The sequence below is a fragment of the Sorghum bicolor genome, chromosome 4 (assembly GCF_000003195.3).
Source record: "Sorghum bicolor cultivar BTx623 chromosome 4, Sorghum_bicolor_NCBIv3, whole genome shotgun sequence".
Classification (NCBI taxonomy): domain Eukaryota; kingdom Viridiplantae; phylum Streptophyta; class Magnoliopsida; order Poales; family Poaceae; genus Sorghum; species Sorghum bicolor.
Window position 1 is genome coordinate 45,963,779 of NC_012873.2, and position 16,141 is coordinate 45,979,919.

At 40.4% G+C, this 16,141-nt stretch overlaps 1 protein-coding gene across 1 annotated transcript; it reads right to left on the reverse strand.

Annotated features, from left to right (window-relative positions):
- Positions 12,468-13,889, reverse strand: LOC110434439. Its single transcript, XM_021458479.1, has 3 exons — positions 13,749-13,889; positions 12,977-13,296; positions 12,468-12,735 (listed from the first exon to the last, which is right to left on the reverse strand). The coding sequence occupies exons 2-3, from the start codon at positions 13,274-13,276 to the stop codon at positions 12,613-12,615; spliced, it is 423 nt and encodes a 140-aa protein (XP_021314154.1). The 5' UTR covers positions 13,277-13,296; positions 13,749-13,889; the 3' UTR covers positions 12,468-12,612.

A 16,141-nucleotide genomic window follows, 5' to 3' on the forward strand; every position in this document is an offset into this window, starting at 1 on the left:
GAGTTCATGAAATTTGTGAGCGAAAGATATCCCAAAGACAGCCAGATACTTTGTCCATATACGCGATGTGTTAATCAAAAATTGCGGTCCCAGCCTGATGTAAGCGACCATCTACACATTTATGGAATGTCAGCTACATATACTAGGTGGATTGAGCATGGGGAGTCGGCAGATGTTGAAGTAGTTGAAAATTTGGACCAGGAGGAGGTCGATGTAAGGGATCATGACTTTGGGACACATGTGGATATGGCCGATGATGACTATGATGAGGATCACGGAGTACCAGAGATGATAGGAGAGTTGTATGCTGCGGCAGAGGCTCAGGGAGAACAGCCAAGGTTTGCGAGAGTCCTTGAAGATGCGAAGAAGTCTTTTAGCCCGGGATCTAGGCATTCTAAATTCTCTTTTCTGGTGAGGATGTTGTATATCAAGTCTCGTTATCGAATTGGCAATGGAGCATTTTCCGTAATTATGAAGTTGTTGTCAGAAGGTTACCGTCAGAGTGATTTGCCAAATTCATATGATGAGGCAAAGAAATATCTTAAAGAGTTGGGCCTTGGATTTCAAAACATTGATGTGTGCGAGAATAATTGTGTGTTGTTTCGGAAGGAGTATGAAAAGGAGGATGTGTGCCAAGTATGCAAGGCGTCTAGATGGAAAGATGGAACTGGGTCCAAGCGGGTTCCACACAAGGTATTGAGGTATTTTCCACTTGTGCCAAGGTTGCAAAGAATTTTTGCTTCAAAGCAAACTTCTAAAGAAACACAATGGCACAAGAGTATGAGGAAGCCAGTCGACAATGTAATGAGCCATCCAGCTGATGGGGAAGCATGGAAGCACTTTGACAAGAGGGAACCCACATTTGCAGCTGATCCGAGGAACCTCAGACTTTCCTTAGCTACCGATGGATTCAATCCATTTGGCAACATGAGTACCCAGTACAGTATGTGGCCAGTGCTTCTGACTCCGCTCAATCTCCCACCATGGGAATGCGTGAATCCAACAAACTGCTTTATGTCTTTACTCATACCAGGTCCAAAATCCCCAGGAAAGGCTTTTGATTTGTTCCTTGAGCCCCTTATTGAGGACTTGCTTGAGCTATGGAAGGGCGTCAGTACCTATGATGCATGTACTGGTCAGAAGTTTGACCTTCGTGCTGCCGTGCTGTGGTGTATACATGATTTTCCAGCATTGAGCACGTTATCAGGGCGAACAACAAAGGGGTATTATGCATGTACTCATTGTGACAAGGATCCATTGTCCCGGGCTATAAGGAATAAGCTATGTTACATTGGACATCGTCGGTACCTTCCAATGACACATAGGTGGCGGAGAAGCTTGGCTTTCGATGGTAAGCATGAAAAGAAAGATCAGTCAGGCAAGTTCACTTTGGAGGAGGTCATGGAAGAGCTAGAGAAGGTGAAAGATGTGAGGCCAGGAAAGCATCCAGAAATTATTGGAAATAAAAGGAAGCGCAATGAGGGTCCAAGGATTTATAGCCGCAAAGTTGGGTTGTGGAGATTGCCATATTGGAAAGATTTGAAGCTTCCACATAATCTTGATGTGATGCACATAGAGAAAAACATATGTGAAAGGGTTTATTGCTCAATGTACAGGGGAAGACCAAGGACACAACCAATGCTAGGCTAGATTTGCATGATATGGGCATAAGACTAGAATTGCACTTACAGCAGGATGGCAACTCAGTCACTACTCCACCTGCTCCGTATGTCTTGGGAAGGAATCAAAAAATTGAGTTTTGCAAGTTTCTCAAGGGTATTAAGTTTCCTGATGGATATGCAGCTAACCTAGCAAGATACATAAGTGAAGATGGTTCGAAGGTCCAGGGGAAGCTGAAAACACATTCTTGTCACATACTCCTACAAAGAATCATACTGACTGGCCTAAGAGGTCTAGTGAGGAAGGATGTATATGATGCAGTTGCAGAGCTCGGGACCTTCTTCAGGGAACTATGCAGTAGAAACCTAAGGATAGATGTTGTGAAACGACTAAAAGAGGAAATTCCATTGATTCTATGCAAGCTTGAGAAAATCTTTCCACCTGCCTTCTTTGATGTCATGGTGCACTTGGCTATCCATCTTCCAGATGAGGCATTGCTTAGAGGACCTGTTCAGTATGGATGGATGTACCCAATAGAAAGGTGACTAGGCACTTTGAAGAATTTTGTAAGGAATAGGGCTAAGCCAGAAGGATCAATTGCTGAGGCATATATGGCAAGTGACACATTGACTTTTTGTTCTAGGTACATGGAGGATATTGAGAATAGATTTAACCAGGATGATGGTAGTGGTGGAGAGATGGCATTACCTGATGACATCTCTATTTTTAGGCATGGTGTTACTCTTGTTGGATCTAATAGGACCCAATATATTGATGATGTTGTCTTGAATAAGTTAGTTTGGTATGTGCTTAATAATTGTGATGAAGTGGAGGAATATTTAGAGTAAGTATCGTTTAGATGTTTGAGTTTTTATTTATATAGTTCAAACCTGTCTAATTATTCTTACAATTAATCTTTCCTCTGCAGCTTGTACAGTGAGCATCTAGTGCAGCAAGGTGCACATGATGTTGATACAATGGTTGAACAATGATTTACAAAGTGGTTTAAGCGCCATGTAAGTCACTACATATTCTGTTTGTAGGTTCAGTAAATGCATTACTATTCATATGTAATTTGTGAACTGAGTGCTTTTATTTGAACAGATTGAGAACAAACGCAAGGAGAATCCAGAATCGGTTAGTGAAGGACTATGGGCACTTTCATGTGGCCCAGATCTGCGAGTTAAGACATGTGCTGCTTGTAAGGTTAATGGAGTGCGGTATAGCACTGTGGATCGTGAGAAGTTCCTCGTAACACAAAATAGTGGTGTAATGACACCAGGTTCACATAATGGGAGGGACATAGATTTTTATGGAGTCCTTAAAGATGTTATTGAGTTGGAATATAATTCTAATTTTGAACTCCGTCAAACAGTGGTTCTATTTCGATGCGATTGGTTCAGCCAAGAAGGCAAGACAAGAGGCTCTCGAGATGACAGTTATTTCAAATCCATCAATGTGCAGTCATTATGGTACAAGACTGATCCTTTCATCTTATCCACTCAATCGAAAAAGATATTTTACCTGGAAGACACAACTTTAGGTAAAGATTGGCGAGTTGTGCAGAAATTTGAACATAGGAATATTTATGATGTGGCTGAAAAAGATGAGGCTAGTCGTTGTTGACGGTCCTTAAGTATCAAATTTAATTATCAAATAAACAAATAAAAGGATCCAAAAGAAATCAACATCCAGACTTAGGGTTTTATCTGACAGAATTCCACGAGTTTTGGTGTTTGTCTATTTCTGCAGGGGGTTATCAGGAAATACGGAAGAAAGGCCCACACGTCGGGATTACGTAAAGATATTAACGTGCTGCGCAATTATCTTACATCTAGAAGACTCCAGAAGCCACGAGACCGAAGCGGAGGCGAAACGGGGCCAGAGGCAGGGCGCCCGCCCTGACCTACTGGGCGCCCGCCCCCTCCAGGAGTCCAATCAGGACTCTGCTTTGCGGGAGATCTCCACCGACCTAAAGGATGAATCTAAACCATACAATCTATGTCGGTTTGATCCAAGGGCCCATATTCACTTGAAGGGACTATAAAACTAGACCCCCTGGCCCCTGGAGGAGAGAGCCTCTCAACCCTAATTCATTGTTCCATCAAGGGAGAAGAAGCCTCTGATCAAGATTAGAGCCACCACATCAATTAGATATCTAGATTAGCATAGCTACATAGGATTAGAACTAGAAGGAGTCAATCTTCGATTGGTTTCCGGATCTGTCAGGAGGATTCTTGGTAATCTTCTAATTGTGCTTCTAATTGCTTTCTAATTATCTTTGTTCTTCAATATTATGAATATGACTTTGTTCTACTTCAATATATTGCTTATGACTTTGCTCTACTTGCTTATATTCAAGATTATATTGTTCTTAGTTTATCATAGTTATGTACTTGGCTTAGTTAGATTCGATCTATATACATGCTTAGGATCGTATAGCGTTTATCCATCGGATCCATGGGTAAATGATAGATATTGTGTAGGCGTGGTGCTTATACCGTATTTATCTGCGATTGTACCCAATATGCCAGATCGTGGGGTGGTTCGTGATAGTGACAGCTTCATTGATTCTTATATAGTCCCCCTCTCGTGTATTGGGCTGGCAGAGCAACATTATTACAGGGGAGTGATTGCTATGTTTCTCATATTCCTTGCTAATATCACTATGCATGGGCGTAGTCTTGTCTCGCAATGATTGCTAAGTATGCTTGCACTAACTATGATAATGCTTGACTATATAGTTGAGAATAACTTAGGGAATATTCTTGTAGTTCGTTCTAATACCATGCTAATGACTTTCTAGAGTATCTAATTGAGGTGCTTATCATATTTATTATGTGGCTAGATCAGATTAGTTATCCTTGTCACTATTATTATTTCATATATCTTTTATGTGACACACTTATCCCTGTATGAAGAGTTAGATATAATGTTCTCAATTATACATGCAATGATAGATGCTCAATCTCATATGCTATTCTGTAATCAATATTGATGATTGATTAATCCCTTCCCAGTGGTAAAAATATAAATAACGATACCTGGAATACTTCCCGGTTAAAATGCTGCATCGGTATTAATCTGTGCGCTTGCAGATCCCATTCATTATTTATTTAGAAGAGCAATTGCATATTTCAATACCGCGTCTCTTATATCATGCTGGGGATGACAACTTGGCTTAAGTGGTGTAAGGGATAGGTTTGGCATTTTTGGCACCGTTGCTAGATTTAGAGAACTTAGTCTACTTTTGGTAATGATGTTAAGAATACCCAACAAGCATTTTTGGCGCCGTTGCCGGGGAAGGTTGATTACCAATCAGGAATAGAATAAAAGATTTTGAGTTATCATTCGCATCACTAATATGATTGAGCTTATCTATTCTCTCATACAGTTTTACCCCGATATTTTCTATTTTTATCTTATGCAGGGGAATGTATGAATAGAAGACATCTTCCAGGAAATTTTGTTGACAATCCCGAAGCATTATTCAAGAAGACAAGAGCCAAGAAGAAATCATCAACACTTCAGCAAGAAGCTTCATCCAATCAAGAAGATCACCGGAACTTGTCTTCAGAGTTCGAAGCCATGGCGAACAAATCAATCCGCGAGTTCTCAGCTCCCACTACGGACAACATCCGCACTGGACCTGCTGCAGAGATCGATGGCAACTTTGAGCTCAAGCCTGGACTTATCAACATGGTGCAATCCAACCAGTTCTGTGGGAAGGCACACGAAGATGCTAGTGCTCATTTACAACACTTCCTGGAGATTTGCAACACATTCACCATACAAGGAGTTTCCAAAGACGCTATACTACTTCGCCTCTTCCCATTCTCACTGTTAGGAAGAGCGAAGCAGTGGTTCTACGCTACAAAGGAGAAGAATACTAGGTGGGCACTCTGCTCAACAAACTTCCTGGCTAAGTTCTTTCCCATGGGCAAGACCAATGCTCTTCGTGGGAAGATTACAAGTTTTCAGCAACAAAATGATGAATCTATTCCAGAAGCATGGGAGCGCTTTCAAGACTACATTCTAGAATGTCCCCATCATGGAATGGAGAGTTGGCTATTGATGCAGACGTTTTATCATGGGCTTGGCAACAGTGCCCGGGAGACCATGGATGCTGCAGTTGGAGGAGCATTCTTATCACTTACTATACCACAAGCCACAGCTCTTGTGGAGAAGATGGCGTCCAACCAAAGCTGGAATGAAGAGAGGACCCAGACACGCAAGAGAGGTGGAGGGATGCATCAGCTGAAGGAGGTAGACATGCTGTCTGCAAAGCTAGACCTGCTCATGAAGAAGCTCGACGATAGAGCTGGAGATAAGAAGGAAGTTATGCACATCTACGACTCTCACATGACTTGTGAGGAGTGTGGAGATACTGGACACTCAGGCAACCACTGTCCTGAGATACTTGAGGATGTGAACTACATCAACAACAACAACAACTACTACTACAACCGTCCTCAACAAAATCAAGGTTGGAATCAACAGAGGCCTAACTACTCAGGTAATTATCAACGTAACAATTCTTACAACAATAATAATAATTTTCCACCTTTGAGAGAGTTAGTGTCTAATCAAGGGAAGCTAATGGATAACCTATCTAAGAAATTGGCATCTAATGATAAAATGCTAGAAAATATAAATAATAGAATGGATAATTTTTCTACTGCCATTAAAAATCAAATTAGCTTTAATAAAATAATTGAATCCCAGTTAAATCAAATAGCTGCTGCTGTTCCTACTACTAACCCCGGTATACCATCACAACCGGAAGGATTAGAATCTGCAAATCTTGTAGACGTGTTTGATGCAGGTAATTGGAGTAACCCCGTCACTGAATTTTCTACTGACCTTATGCCGGTCAAGAGAGGCGATCCAGGACGCCCCGTCATCCCGATCTCCATCGGCATGGTGGACTTCCCAGAAGCACTCTGTGACTTTGGCTCCAGTGTCAACATTATACCCAGGGTACTCTATGAAAAATTCTTTACATATCCTTTATTAGAGACAACCATGTGTTTGCAGTTTGCAGATCAGACGATAACTTTTCCAAAAGGAATAATGAGGAATCTTTGTGTCCGAGTTGGTACCTTATATGCCCCAGCAGACTTCGTAGTGGTAGAGACCGGAAATAATGAGAGAGCACCTATCATCCTAGGGAGGCCATTCTTCAACACCACGGGAGCTATCATCTACGCCAGTGCTGCCAAGATCAGTTTCTACGTCAAAGGGAAGAAGGAGATATTTTTCTTCAAGAACAAGAGTACACAAATTCAAGATCAATCCAGACATAAATCAAGGAAGAGGACCAATAGGAGGAACAGGAACAAGCAAGTGTGGACCGAGTCAGCGAAGATGGTCACTGTAGTTCATGGAGGTCAAGATCATCAACTTAAGTCACCATTTTTGACCAAGAAGGACGACCCAGGAATGCCAAGCATCTATTGCTCAATAAATGGATACAACTTCTACAAGACAATTTGCGACACCGGATCGGGCGTCAACATAATGGCCGCAGTCACCTATCGGCTCTTGTTCGGGACCATGCCACTAAGACCAACATACATTCAGCTCCAGATGGCAGATCAGACATTTCGAGAAGTTAAAGGAACAGTAACTGATGTCCCAGTCAAAATAGACGATCACTTTGGCTACTCAGACTTTCAAGTTGTTGACATGGGAGAAGACGAATATGATCCACCCATCATCCTTGGAAGACCGTTCCTCAGCACCGTTAAAGCAATTATCTACATTGGAATCGGAGAAGTCCATATGCACTTCCCCTCAGAGAAGGTACGCCGTTACTTTACTGACCCTAACTATATCGTTGAAGAATCTAAGCAGGTCAGAAAGAGACGCAACCTCAACCAGAGGAGGCAAATCATCAAGGACGGATGGGCAGACTATGAAGGAGAAGTTGTAAGATCAGAAGACGTAGAGTTTAAACAGAATTATCCAGAGGAGATTGAAGCACCGAGTCAGGTATGGAAAATGAAGATAACTATACAAGAAGAGGAGGCGCTGCCGGAAGTACCGACTACGCCACCCAACGAACCTCAGGACGATTAAGAAAATGGAGAGTCCCGTTCGGAGGACTTAAAAATACCGAACGCCTTGCCAAGAGGTAAACTTGGTAGTTATCCTTTCCCTTTCAATTATTTCAACTAGTTACTTAGTTAATCATGTTTACACTATCTTAAAAAGAAAATTAAAAATGTGAAAAAAATAGTAAGCCCCATGTGAGTATACGAGTGGCATAAAACCCATAAGTACATTCGCTGTGGTGGCATAAAAATAAAATAAATATTTTTCTGCTTTATAAAACAAAAATATAAAAACAGGGAGTAATAATTATTAAGGAGTCTCAAGATAATGAAGGCTAGATATTTAATGCTAACACTTAATCAGTTCCACAAGCTTTGTTGTCTATTTGAGCTCCACAGAATCAAGAAGACTAGCAGACGGAGGACATTCTAATCGCTGTCAGAACGCTGCTGACTTTCAAATACACCCCGCCACCTGCTAGCTACATCAAGAGAAATTACGTCAAAATTCAGCTTGGGGGAGAGCACCCCCATTTATCACGATAAGTATTTCTATCTATCTTTATACTTATATTATATTAGAATTTAAATATACATAAACTATGGAAAACCAAATAAAGATTTTATGCTTATATATATATATTTTTTGCTTAGTGTGTCTAATAAATAAATAAAGTGGCTATGCTAATCTGTATCTAAATAAAACTTAAGCATGGATATGATGAATAGTTGCTCTGCCTAATTTGCACATTTTAAGTTCTCTCTCAAGTTTAGATATAACTGTTATAATTTAAAGCTTGCTCTAGACCTAAACTTGTGGGATGAAAACTTGATCTGAAGTCTAAGTTGTTAACGGATACGATATGGGAAGGTTGAGCTGCTGTTTATCTGTTCCTAGAGATGCTAGAATTCTAGAGAATTTTATCTTTGAAAATCTTTAAAATGTTGCATGATGAGTTCCTGTATGATGAGAGTTTTAAATTCCTACCACAGCCATATATACATGCTTGCTAGACTTTGAGCCACACATTTAATATTTACTGCTTATGAGCATTGAGTGTGGTCAAGCTGTGTAGACCCTTAGGAGCTTATCATGTGGTTAAATCAAGATTTCACTTGCACGTCCACTCATATATGCTACTTCTACTCCGGAAGTACCATCCACATATATCCATCCATTTCCATCTCCAGAACCACCTAAAAATATTCTACTCCTAATCCGGGAGAGAATAACCAAAAATATTTCTGTTTTCCACTTGTGAAATAAATGCTCAAGTTATCTTGTTACTACCACTTGCTATATTATCTCAAGAGATGAATGCTCTAATTAAAAAAAAAGAAAGAGAGAAGATACGAGGAAATAAAAAGGAGCAAGTGCTCGGAACCTCGAAAGAAAAGAAAAAGTGAGACGAGAGGTAAAAATGGACAAGTGTCCGACAGTAGAATTAGGGGTACAAGATACCCACCTGAGAGAAAAGAAAAAGAAGAGCATCTCATTGTCCTCATAAAATTTCAAAAAGCAAGGAAGGTATGTATCCCCTCAAAAGAGCAAAAGTAGAATTAGACTTCCACCACCATTGTTTTCACCATTGTTATCACTATCATCACCATACATCATTCATCCGCCACACATGCACATCTTGATTTGGCTTATTGATTTGTTTCTTTGGATCCATGGTTTGACTATGCAATAAATGTCTTGTAAGTATGTATACTTTATCTCCCACCTATGAGCTCCAGATATTAAAGCCTTATTAGAGTAGGGTGAGAGAGAAGGCAATGTTACTATGCTTTATACCACAAATACTACATATCTTGAGAGAAGGCATATACCATCACTGCCTTGGTAAGGATCCAGAAATACCACAAAAGAGAGACCTGAGAGAATCATACAAGGAATCTCTGAGTTTTATTTGAAAATCTGCAAAAACCCCAGAGCTATAGCTGATCAAGAATAAGAGACATGGCACTTGGCTAGACTGTTCTATCTTTTAACCACTCAAGACAGAAGTGACAGTTACAAGTCCCATGGTGGAGGTAAAGTAAGTAAGTTTTAAGTCTTGACAGTTTACTCTAACTCAGAGATGAGATCTTATTTAAAAAACATGTGTACCGTCAAATTTTTAAAATATTGCAGCAACTTCTGATCCATAGCTGAGTCTATCCTTGCTCAGGGACGAGCAAGAGGTAAGCTTGGGGGAGTTTGTTGACGGTCCTTAAGTATCAAATTTAATTATCAAATAAACAAAGAAAAGGATCCAAAAGAAATCAACATCCAGACTTAGGGTTTTATCTGACAGAATTCCACGAGTTTTGGTGTTTGTCTATTTCTGCAGGGGGTTATCAGGAAATACGGAAGAAAGGCCCACACGTCGGGATTACGTAAAGATATTAACGTGCTGCGCAATTATCTTACATCTAGAAGACTCCAGAAGCCACGAGACCGAAGCGGAGGCGAAACGGGGCCAGAGGCAGGGCGCCCGCCCTAACCTACTGGGCGCCCGCCCCCTCCAGGAGTCCAATCAGGACTCTGCTTTGCGGGAGATCTCCACCGACCTAAAGGATGAATCTAAACCATACAATCTATGTCGGTTTGATCCAAGGGCCCATATTCACTTGAAGGGACTATAAAACTAGACCCCCTGGCCCCTGGAGGAGAGAGCCTCTCAACCCTAATTCATTGTTCCATCAAGGGAGAAGAAGCCTCTGATCAAGATTAGAGCCACCACATCAATTAGATATCTAGATTAGCATAGCTACATAGGATTAGAACTAGAAGGAGTCAATCTTCGATTGGTTTCCGGATCTGTCAGGAGGATTCTTGGTAATCTTCTAATTGTGCTTCTAATTGCTTTCTAATTATCTTTGTTCTTCAATATTATGAATATGACTTTGTTCTACTTCAATATATTGCTTATGACTTTGCTCTACTTGCTTATATTCAAGATTATATTGTTCTTAGTTTATCATAGTTATGTACTTGGCTTAGTTAGATTCGATCTATATACATGCTTAGGATCGTATAGCGTTTATCCATCGGATCCATAGGTAAATGATAGATATTGTGTAGGCGTGGTGCTTATACCGTATTTATCTGCGATTGTACCCAATATGCCAGATCGTGGGGTGGTTCGTGATAGTGACAGCTTCATTGATTCTTATATAGTCCCCCTCTCGTGTATTGGGCTGGCAGAGCAACATTATTACAGGGGAGTGATTGCTATGTTTCTCATATTCCTTGCTAATATCACTATGCATGGGCGTAGTCTTGTCTCGCAATGATTGCTAAGTATGCTTGCACTAACTATGATAATGCTAGACTATATAGTTGAGAATAACTTAGGGAATATTCTTGTAGTTCGTTCTAATACCATGCTAATGACTTTCTAGAGTATCTAATTGAGGTGCTTATCATATTTATTATGTGGCTAGATCAGATTAGTTATCCTTGTCACTATTATTATTTCATATATCTTTTATGTGACACACTTATCCCTGTATGAAGAGTTAGATATAATGTTCTCAATTATACATGCAATGATAGATGCTCAATCTCATATGCTATTCTGTAATCAATATTGATGATTGATTAATCCCTTCCCAGTGGTAAAAATATAAATAACGATACCTGGAATACTTCCCGGTTAAAATGCTGCATCGGTATTAATCTGTGCGCTTGCAGATCCCATTCATTATTTATTTAGAAGAGCAATTGCATATTTCAATACCGCGTCTCTTATATCATGCTGGGGATGACAACTTGGCTTAAGTGGTGTAAGGGATAGGTTTGGCATTTTTGGCACCGTTGCTAGATTTAGAGAACTTAGTCTACTTTTGGTAATGATGTTAAGAATACCCAACAGTCGTGATGTGCATCAAGATGATTATGGTTCTGATACTGAGCATATAGTGCAAGCAAGTGATGATAATGAGGTTAGAGACAATAATTATGGTGGAGAAGCCACTATAATTAAAGGAAATTTACAAGACCTTTTATGAAGCAAGAAGCAATCCATAACTCAAGAAGATAGTGAGAATGAGGAGGAAGATGATACGGTACTGCAGTACTATAGTGATGGTGACAATGATAATAATGATGACATGTACCTCGATGAAGAAGATGATGATTTCTAGTATGGACTAGTGACATGTCCCTACACTGCAATACATTTTTTTGTTTGCCCAACATTTGCCCATATTTAATAATTTTTTGGCTTTATGTAATTTCATTTACTTATTCCTGTGAACTATAGAATCTAAATTATTTCAGCTTGAGTTATTTCTAGGATCCTAAATTGTTTGTGCTTGAACAAGTTGTCACTGATATTCTGCATTGGTCATATGTTCAGACCTTTTTTTAGCATATTAAATGATCAGACCTGGTGATCTGTTTCATACACCACGGCATGTGGACCTGTCACGCTTATGCTTTAGTTTAAGTAAAACTGCATTACAGATTTACTCAACTCACTAGACTACCACAATGGTCAGGAACATTTAGTTTCACCCTCAGCTCTCGGGTTCGAACCCAGTGGGAGCTAATTTTTTGTTGTTTCTCTATCATTTTTTATTGTTTCTCCATCATTTTTCTGTGAATTCATGCCACATGATCTGCATATAATCTGTTTTCATCAAATATTAGGACTGCAATTACATCAATCGCTTAGGACAATTTCCCTGAACTCACCCACTGAGCATACAATCACAGTAGAATTTTCCATCACAGGATTTGACTAGAGAATATTTAACATCACAGCATACATTAGATAAAAAGCATATCCATGTCGTACATCCAAGATACTTTGCAGTTTTCTATTTAACATCTCAGCCATTCATTTACTGCAGTTCATCTAGTTCATGACCACATGTTATGCTAACATGACCAGTCCTACTTCCAAAAGCTATCCATGTCGTACATCCAACAGACTTGTATGTCCTACTTCTTCTTTTTCAGTTCCTTGACATGACACTTCAGCTGGTAGATGATCTGTTCCAATTTCTGAAGTTTCCTGCTGTACTTGGTGTCCCGCTCCTTCAGCTTCACACAACAAGCGCAAGTCTGCACACAAAATAAAGAACTAATAAAGAACATAGCAGTTGTATGTTATTGGTTTAAGAAAGATATCTACCACAAAATAGATACTGCTCCAATTGGTTGTTCTTTCATTCATGCATGCTATACACAGAAAACTGCTATGATCCTAACCACCACTGTTTTTGTTCAATGTCAATCATGCACCAAAGAAAAAGATTGACTACACAAAAGAGTAAAAGCATAGCTTGGGAAAAAATATGCTCACCACAGAGTCATGATCGTCTTTCTCATCACAAGTGGAGTAATCGGACGACGAGGTGCTGCTATCCACCTGGATAGGTGCAAATTGATGCTGTCGATGTGCCACCGACGAGGATGGGGTCCCGGCCTGTTTGGCGGCCCAGCAAGTACGCGGCAGTGCCGAGGCAGGGGTACAGGGCTGTACAGCACCCCGGAGATCACTCGCCACCACCGACGACGAGGGCAAGGTGAACTTACCCTTCGCATCCCGCAACTGGCGGCGCGCACGCTCTGACTGCGACGGATTGGTCTTACCTGGAGCCATTTTCCCTTAGGTGCCAACAACTGAAGATAAAGAGAAAAAATTTAGAGAAGTAACCACTGCCATAGATCCATACTATAAATAGGAACCTACTGTCCTAGCAAGATATCCCATCACAAGTTAATTTAAGGATTGCTTTGAATATGAGACATACCCCAGGCTAACCAAGTTGCCTGATTTCCTAGGCCTAGTTATGTGTTCACGAGATTCTGAAATGTTCTCCACTAATTTATATACTTTGCCTACTTCCCAATAAATCACATATCCCCACCCCCCACCCCCACCCGTAGGAACAAATTGCAAGGCCTCATACCACATCTGTACTGATTGAAAATCATAGAGATGAACCTAGAATCAGCAATCCATCTACAAATCACCTAAGCCTAACTCCTCTACGATTCCCCTTCATCCAAATATGCAATATTCAACCTAACCCTAAAAAGCAAAGAGAGGGACAATGTGGTGGAGAATGTACCTGAGGAGCACGTGAGGATGGGGGTCGCCGGAGCACATGAAGATGGGGGTCACAGCTGCACGTGTGGTTGGGGGTCGCCGGAGCACGTCAGGTTGGGGGTCGCCGGAGCACGCAGTCCGGCATCGCGGGGGGGAACTGGAGCGGCGCGCCCTTGTCTTCGATGGGGTCAATGGAAGGGGTGCGACACTGAGTGGGGATCGACAGTAGGGGAGAAAATAATGTTGCAAAAAACATGTTGCTTACGTACCGTATAAGTAACTAGGCGGTCCAAAACTATCACAAACACTTAACTATCCCAATGGTAAGGCATTTCGAGTTTGTCCCTTAGCTCCTATGGTCGAACCCAATGGGAGCCAAATTTTTTTATTCTTTTCCTTACATTTTTGTTTTAAATACTTTTCCATTTCTCTATGTTTTTCCCTGTTTTTCTATTAATTATTACTATATTATTGCTTAATGATTTGCCTCACTGATTTTGAAACATCTTATTTCACTTTTAGCAAATATTGTATTTAATTGTTGAATGACTAAATGATAAAAGCTTTAAGCTACCTTGTGACTAAATTAGAGTTGTTCATGCTTGAACAACATTTATAGTACCACCTTGTCAAAATCGTTTGGATTTCTCACTTTGGTGTTTATTGTAGACAAAAAAATTTCAACTTATGTATAAAAGTTTCAATTTATTTGGATAAAGTGGTCATGCACCAAAGCACAAAAGGCATGCATGCATGTCTCGCATAAATCCTATAGAATAAATGAGATATGTTCATGATTGTAAGATATGTATACGACCACTTTGTCAAAATAATTTGAATATTGTTATGTCATGATCAAACACCAAAGAAAGGTGTCGTGCAAGTTTCAAGATTTTCCTACCTCAGTGAATCTATTGTAGGAAGTATACTTATTAGTTTTGCAACAAATTACTAAATCAATACCTACAAAAGGTAATAAGAATTTTTAAAATAAATGAGGCTAATAATTAAGGAATATTATACTAATTAAAAGTCTACCTAAACCATGATCATACAAAAAAAATCACTAAAATAGAAAATACCAAAATGATGGAAAAAATGGCCAACTTAGCATTCAAACCCAAGACCACATAATGAAACTCAGAGGGCCTTACCATTGCACCATCGTAGTGTGTTTGACATTGGTGCAGCAAAATTTTAATTGAACATATCAGATCCCCCCAGGATACCGCAACCGGGAGCACGGCAAACATTTTGCGTCTAAAAAAATACCGCCAAAAATAATTTCATTATCTCTCCATCTCCCCCACTCCCGACTCCCCCGTGGCCATTCTTCCTCTCCAGACCCACACCCCCCAAATCTACAAGCCTATCTTCCTCAGCCCGAGCTGCCTTGATGGCGAGCTCAATCGCCGGATCCCACTCTCTCACCTCCCCATCCACCGCCAACGACCACCTAGCCGAGGAGCTCCGTTTTCCCCCTAGCCGCCAGCGCCGTCGAGGAGTCGAGCAGCCCCGTCGACTTCCCCATTCACACCCGCCGTTGACGACTCTAGGACCTGCATCGACGAGCTGCATCCCAGCCTTCTTCCCCCTTGACGTCCGTCGCCGACCACCATTAGATCTGCATCCCCACCGCCGACGAGCCCCTGGGCCACGACCAATGGTCACAACTAGGTGTCAAGGTACGAAGAGGCCTGCAGAACTAGAACAAGGTAACCATAAATCTTCTTTGTTTTATATATTCATGTATTTTTTTTCTTTGTTCTAGTAGTACTTAAACATTGTTGGTCTTCTTGTTGCCTGCATGTCGAACAAGGGCTTCTGTGTTTAGGATCCATCTGTGTGCTTAATTAGGACATGGCTTAGAAAATATTTTGTTTGGAATTCAGAGGGGAGAAATTCAACGGTAGAAAGGGGACAACTATCCAATCTGCTAGGTTCTAATTTGTAACTGCTAATTAGAGGCATTGCAAACTATCTTCTACAATAGATTCACTTTTCATATAAATAGTCCAGATCTGTCCTTTGTCAAATTTTTTGAGCTACAGCTACTAAATAGATTACATGCCTTTATAAGTTTTAACACAAACAATACTTTTGACCACCATGTTGGGTGTTTAGAGAAAGTCTTTGCATGTAAATAATCTATTTACGTTTGGCCACCATGTTTTCTGTGAATCTTTGTATTAACAAAGTTGTAGATAACTTCATTATATAGTTGCTGTTAAAATGTCATGGTAATTGGCCTAGTGCTTTCAGAGTTATAGCCCTAGCAATTCTGAGCTAGGACATGTCTGATCTCAGCATTTGCAGAACAGTCTGTGAATTTGGGTCTGTTTGGGCTACCTACTGGTTGATTCAGCATGAGACATGATTAAGAAAGTTATAGTAAACTTATTAAGCTTTCCAGAA

Bases quoted from the DNA above. Each gene is read 5' to 3' on its own strand.
- LOC110434439 (XM_021458479.1), bottom strand. From the start codon at position 13,276: ATGGCTCCAGGTAAGACCAATCCGTCGCAGTCAGAGCGTGCGCGCCGC. The intron at 12,736-12,976 runs GTGAGCATATTT...TTTTGTGTGCAG, and splicing joins AAGACGATCATGACTCTGTG to ACTTGCGCTTGTTGTGTGAA.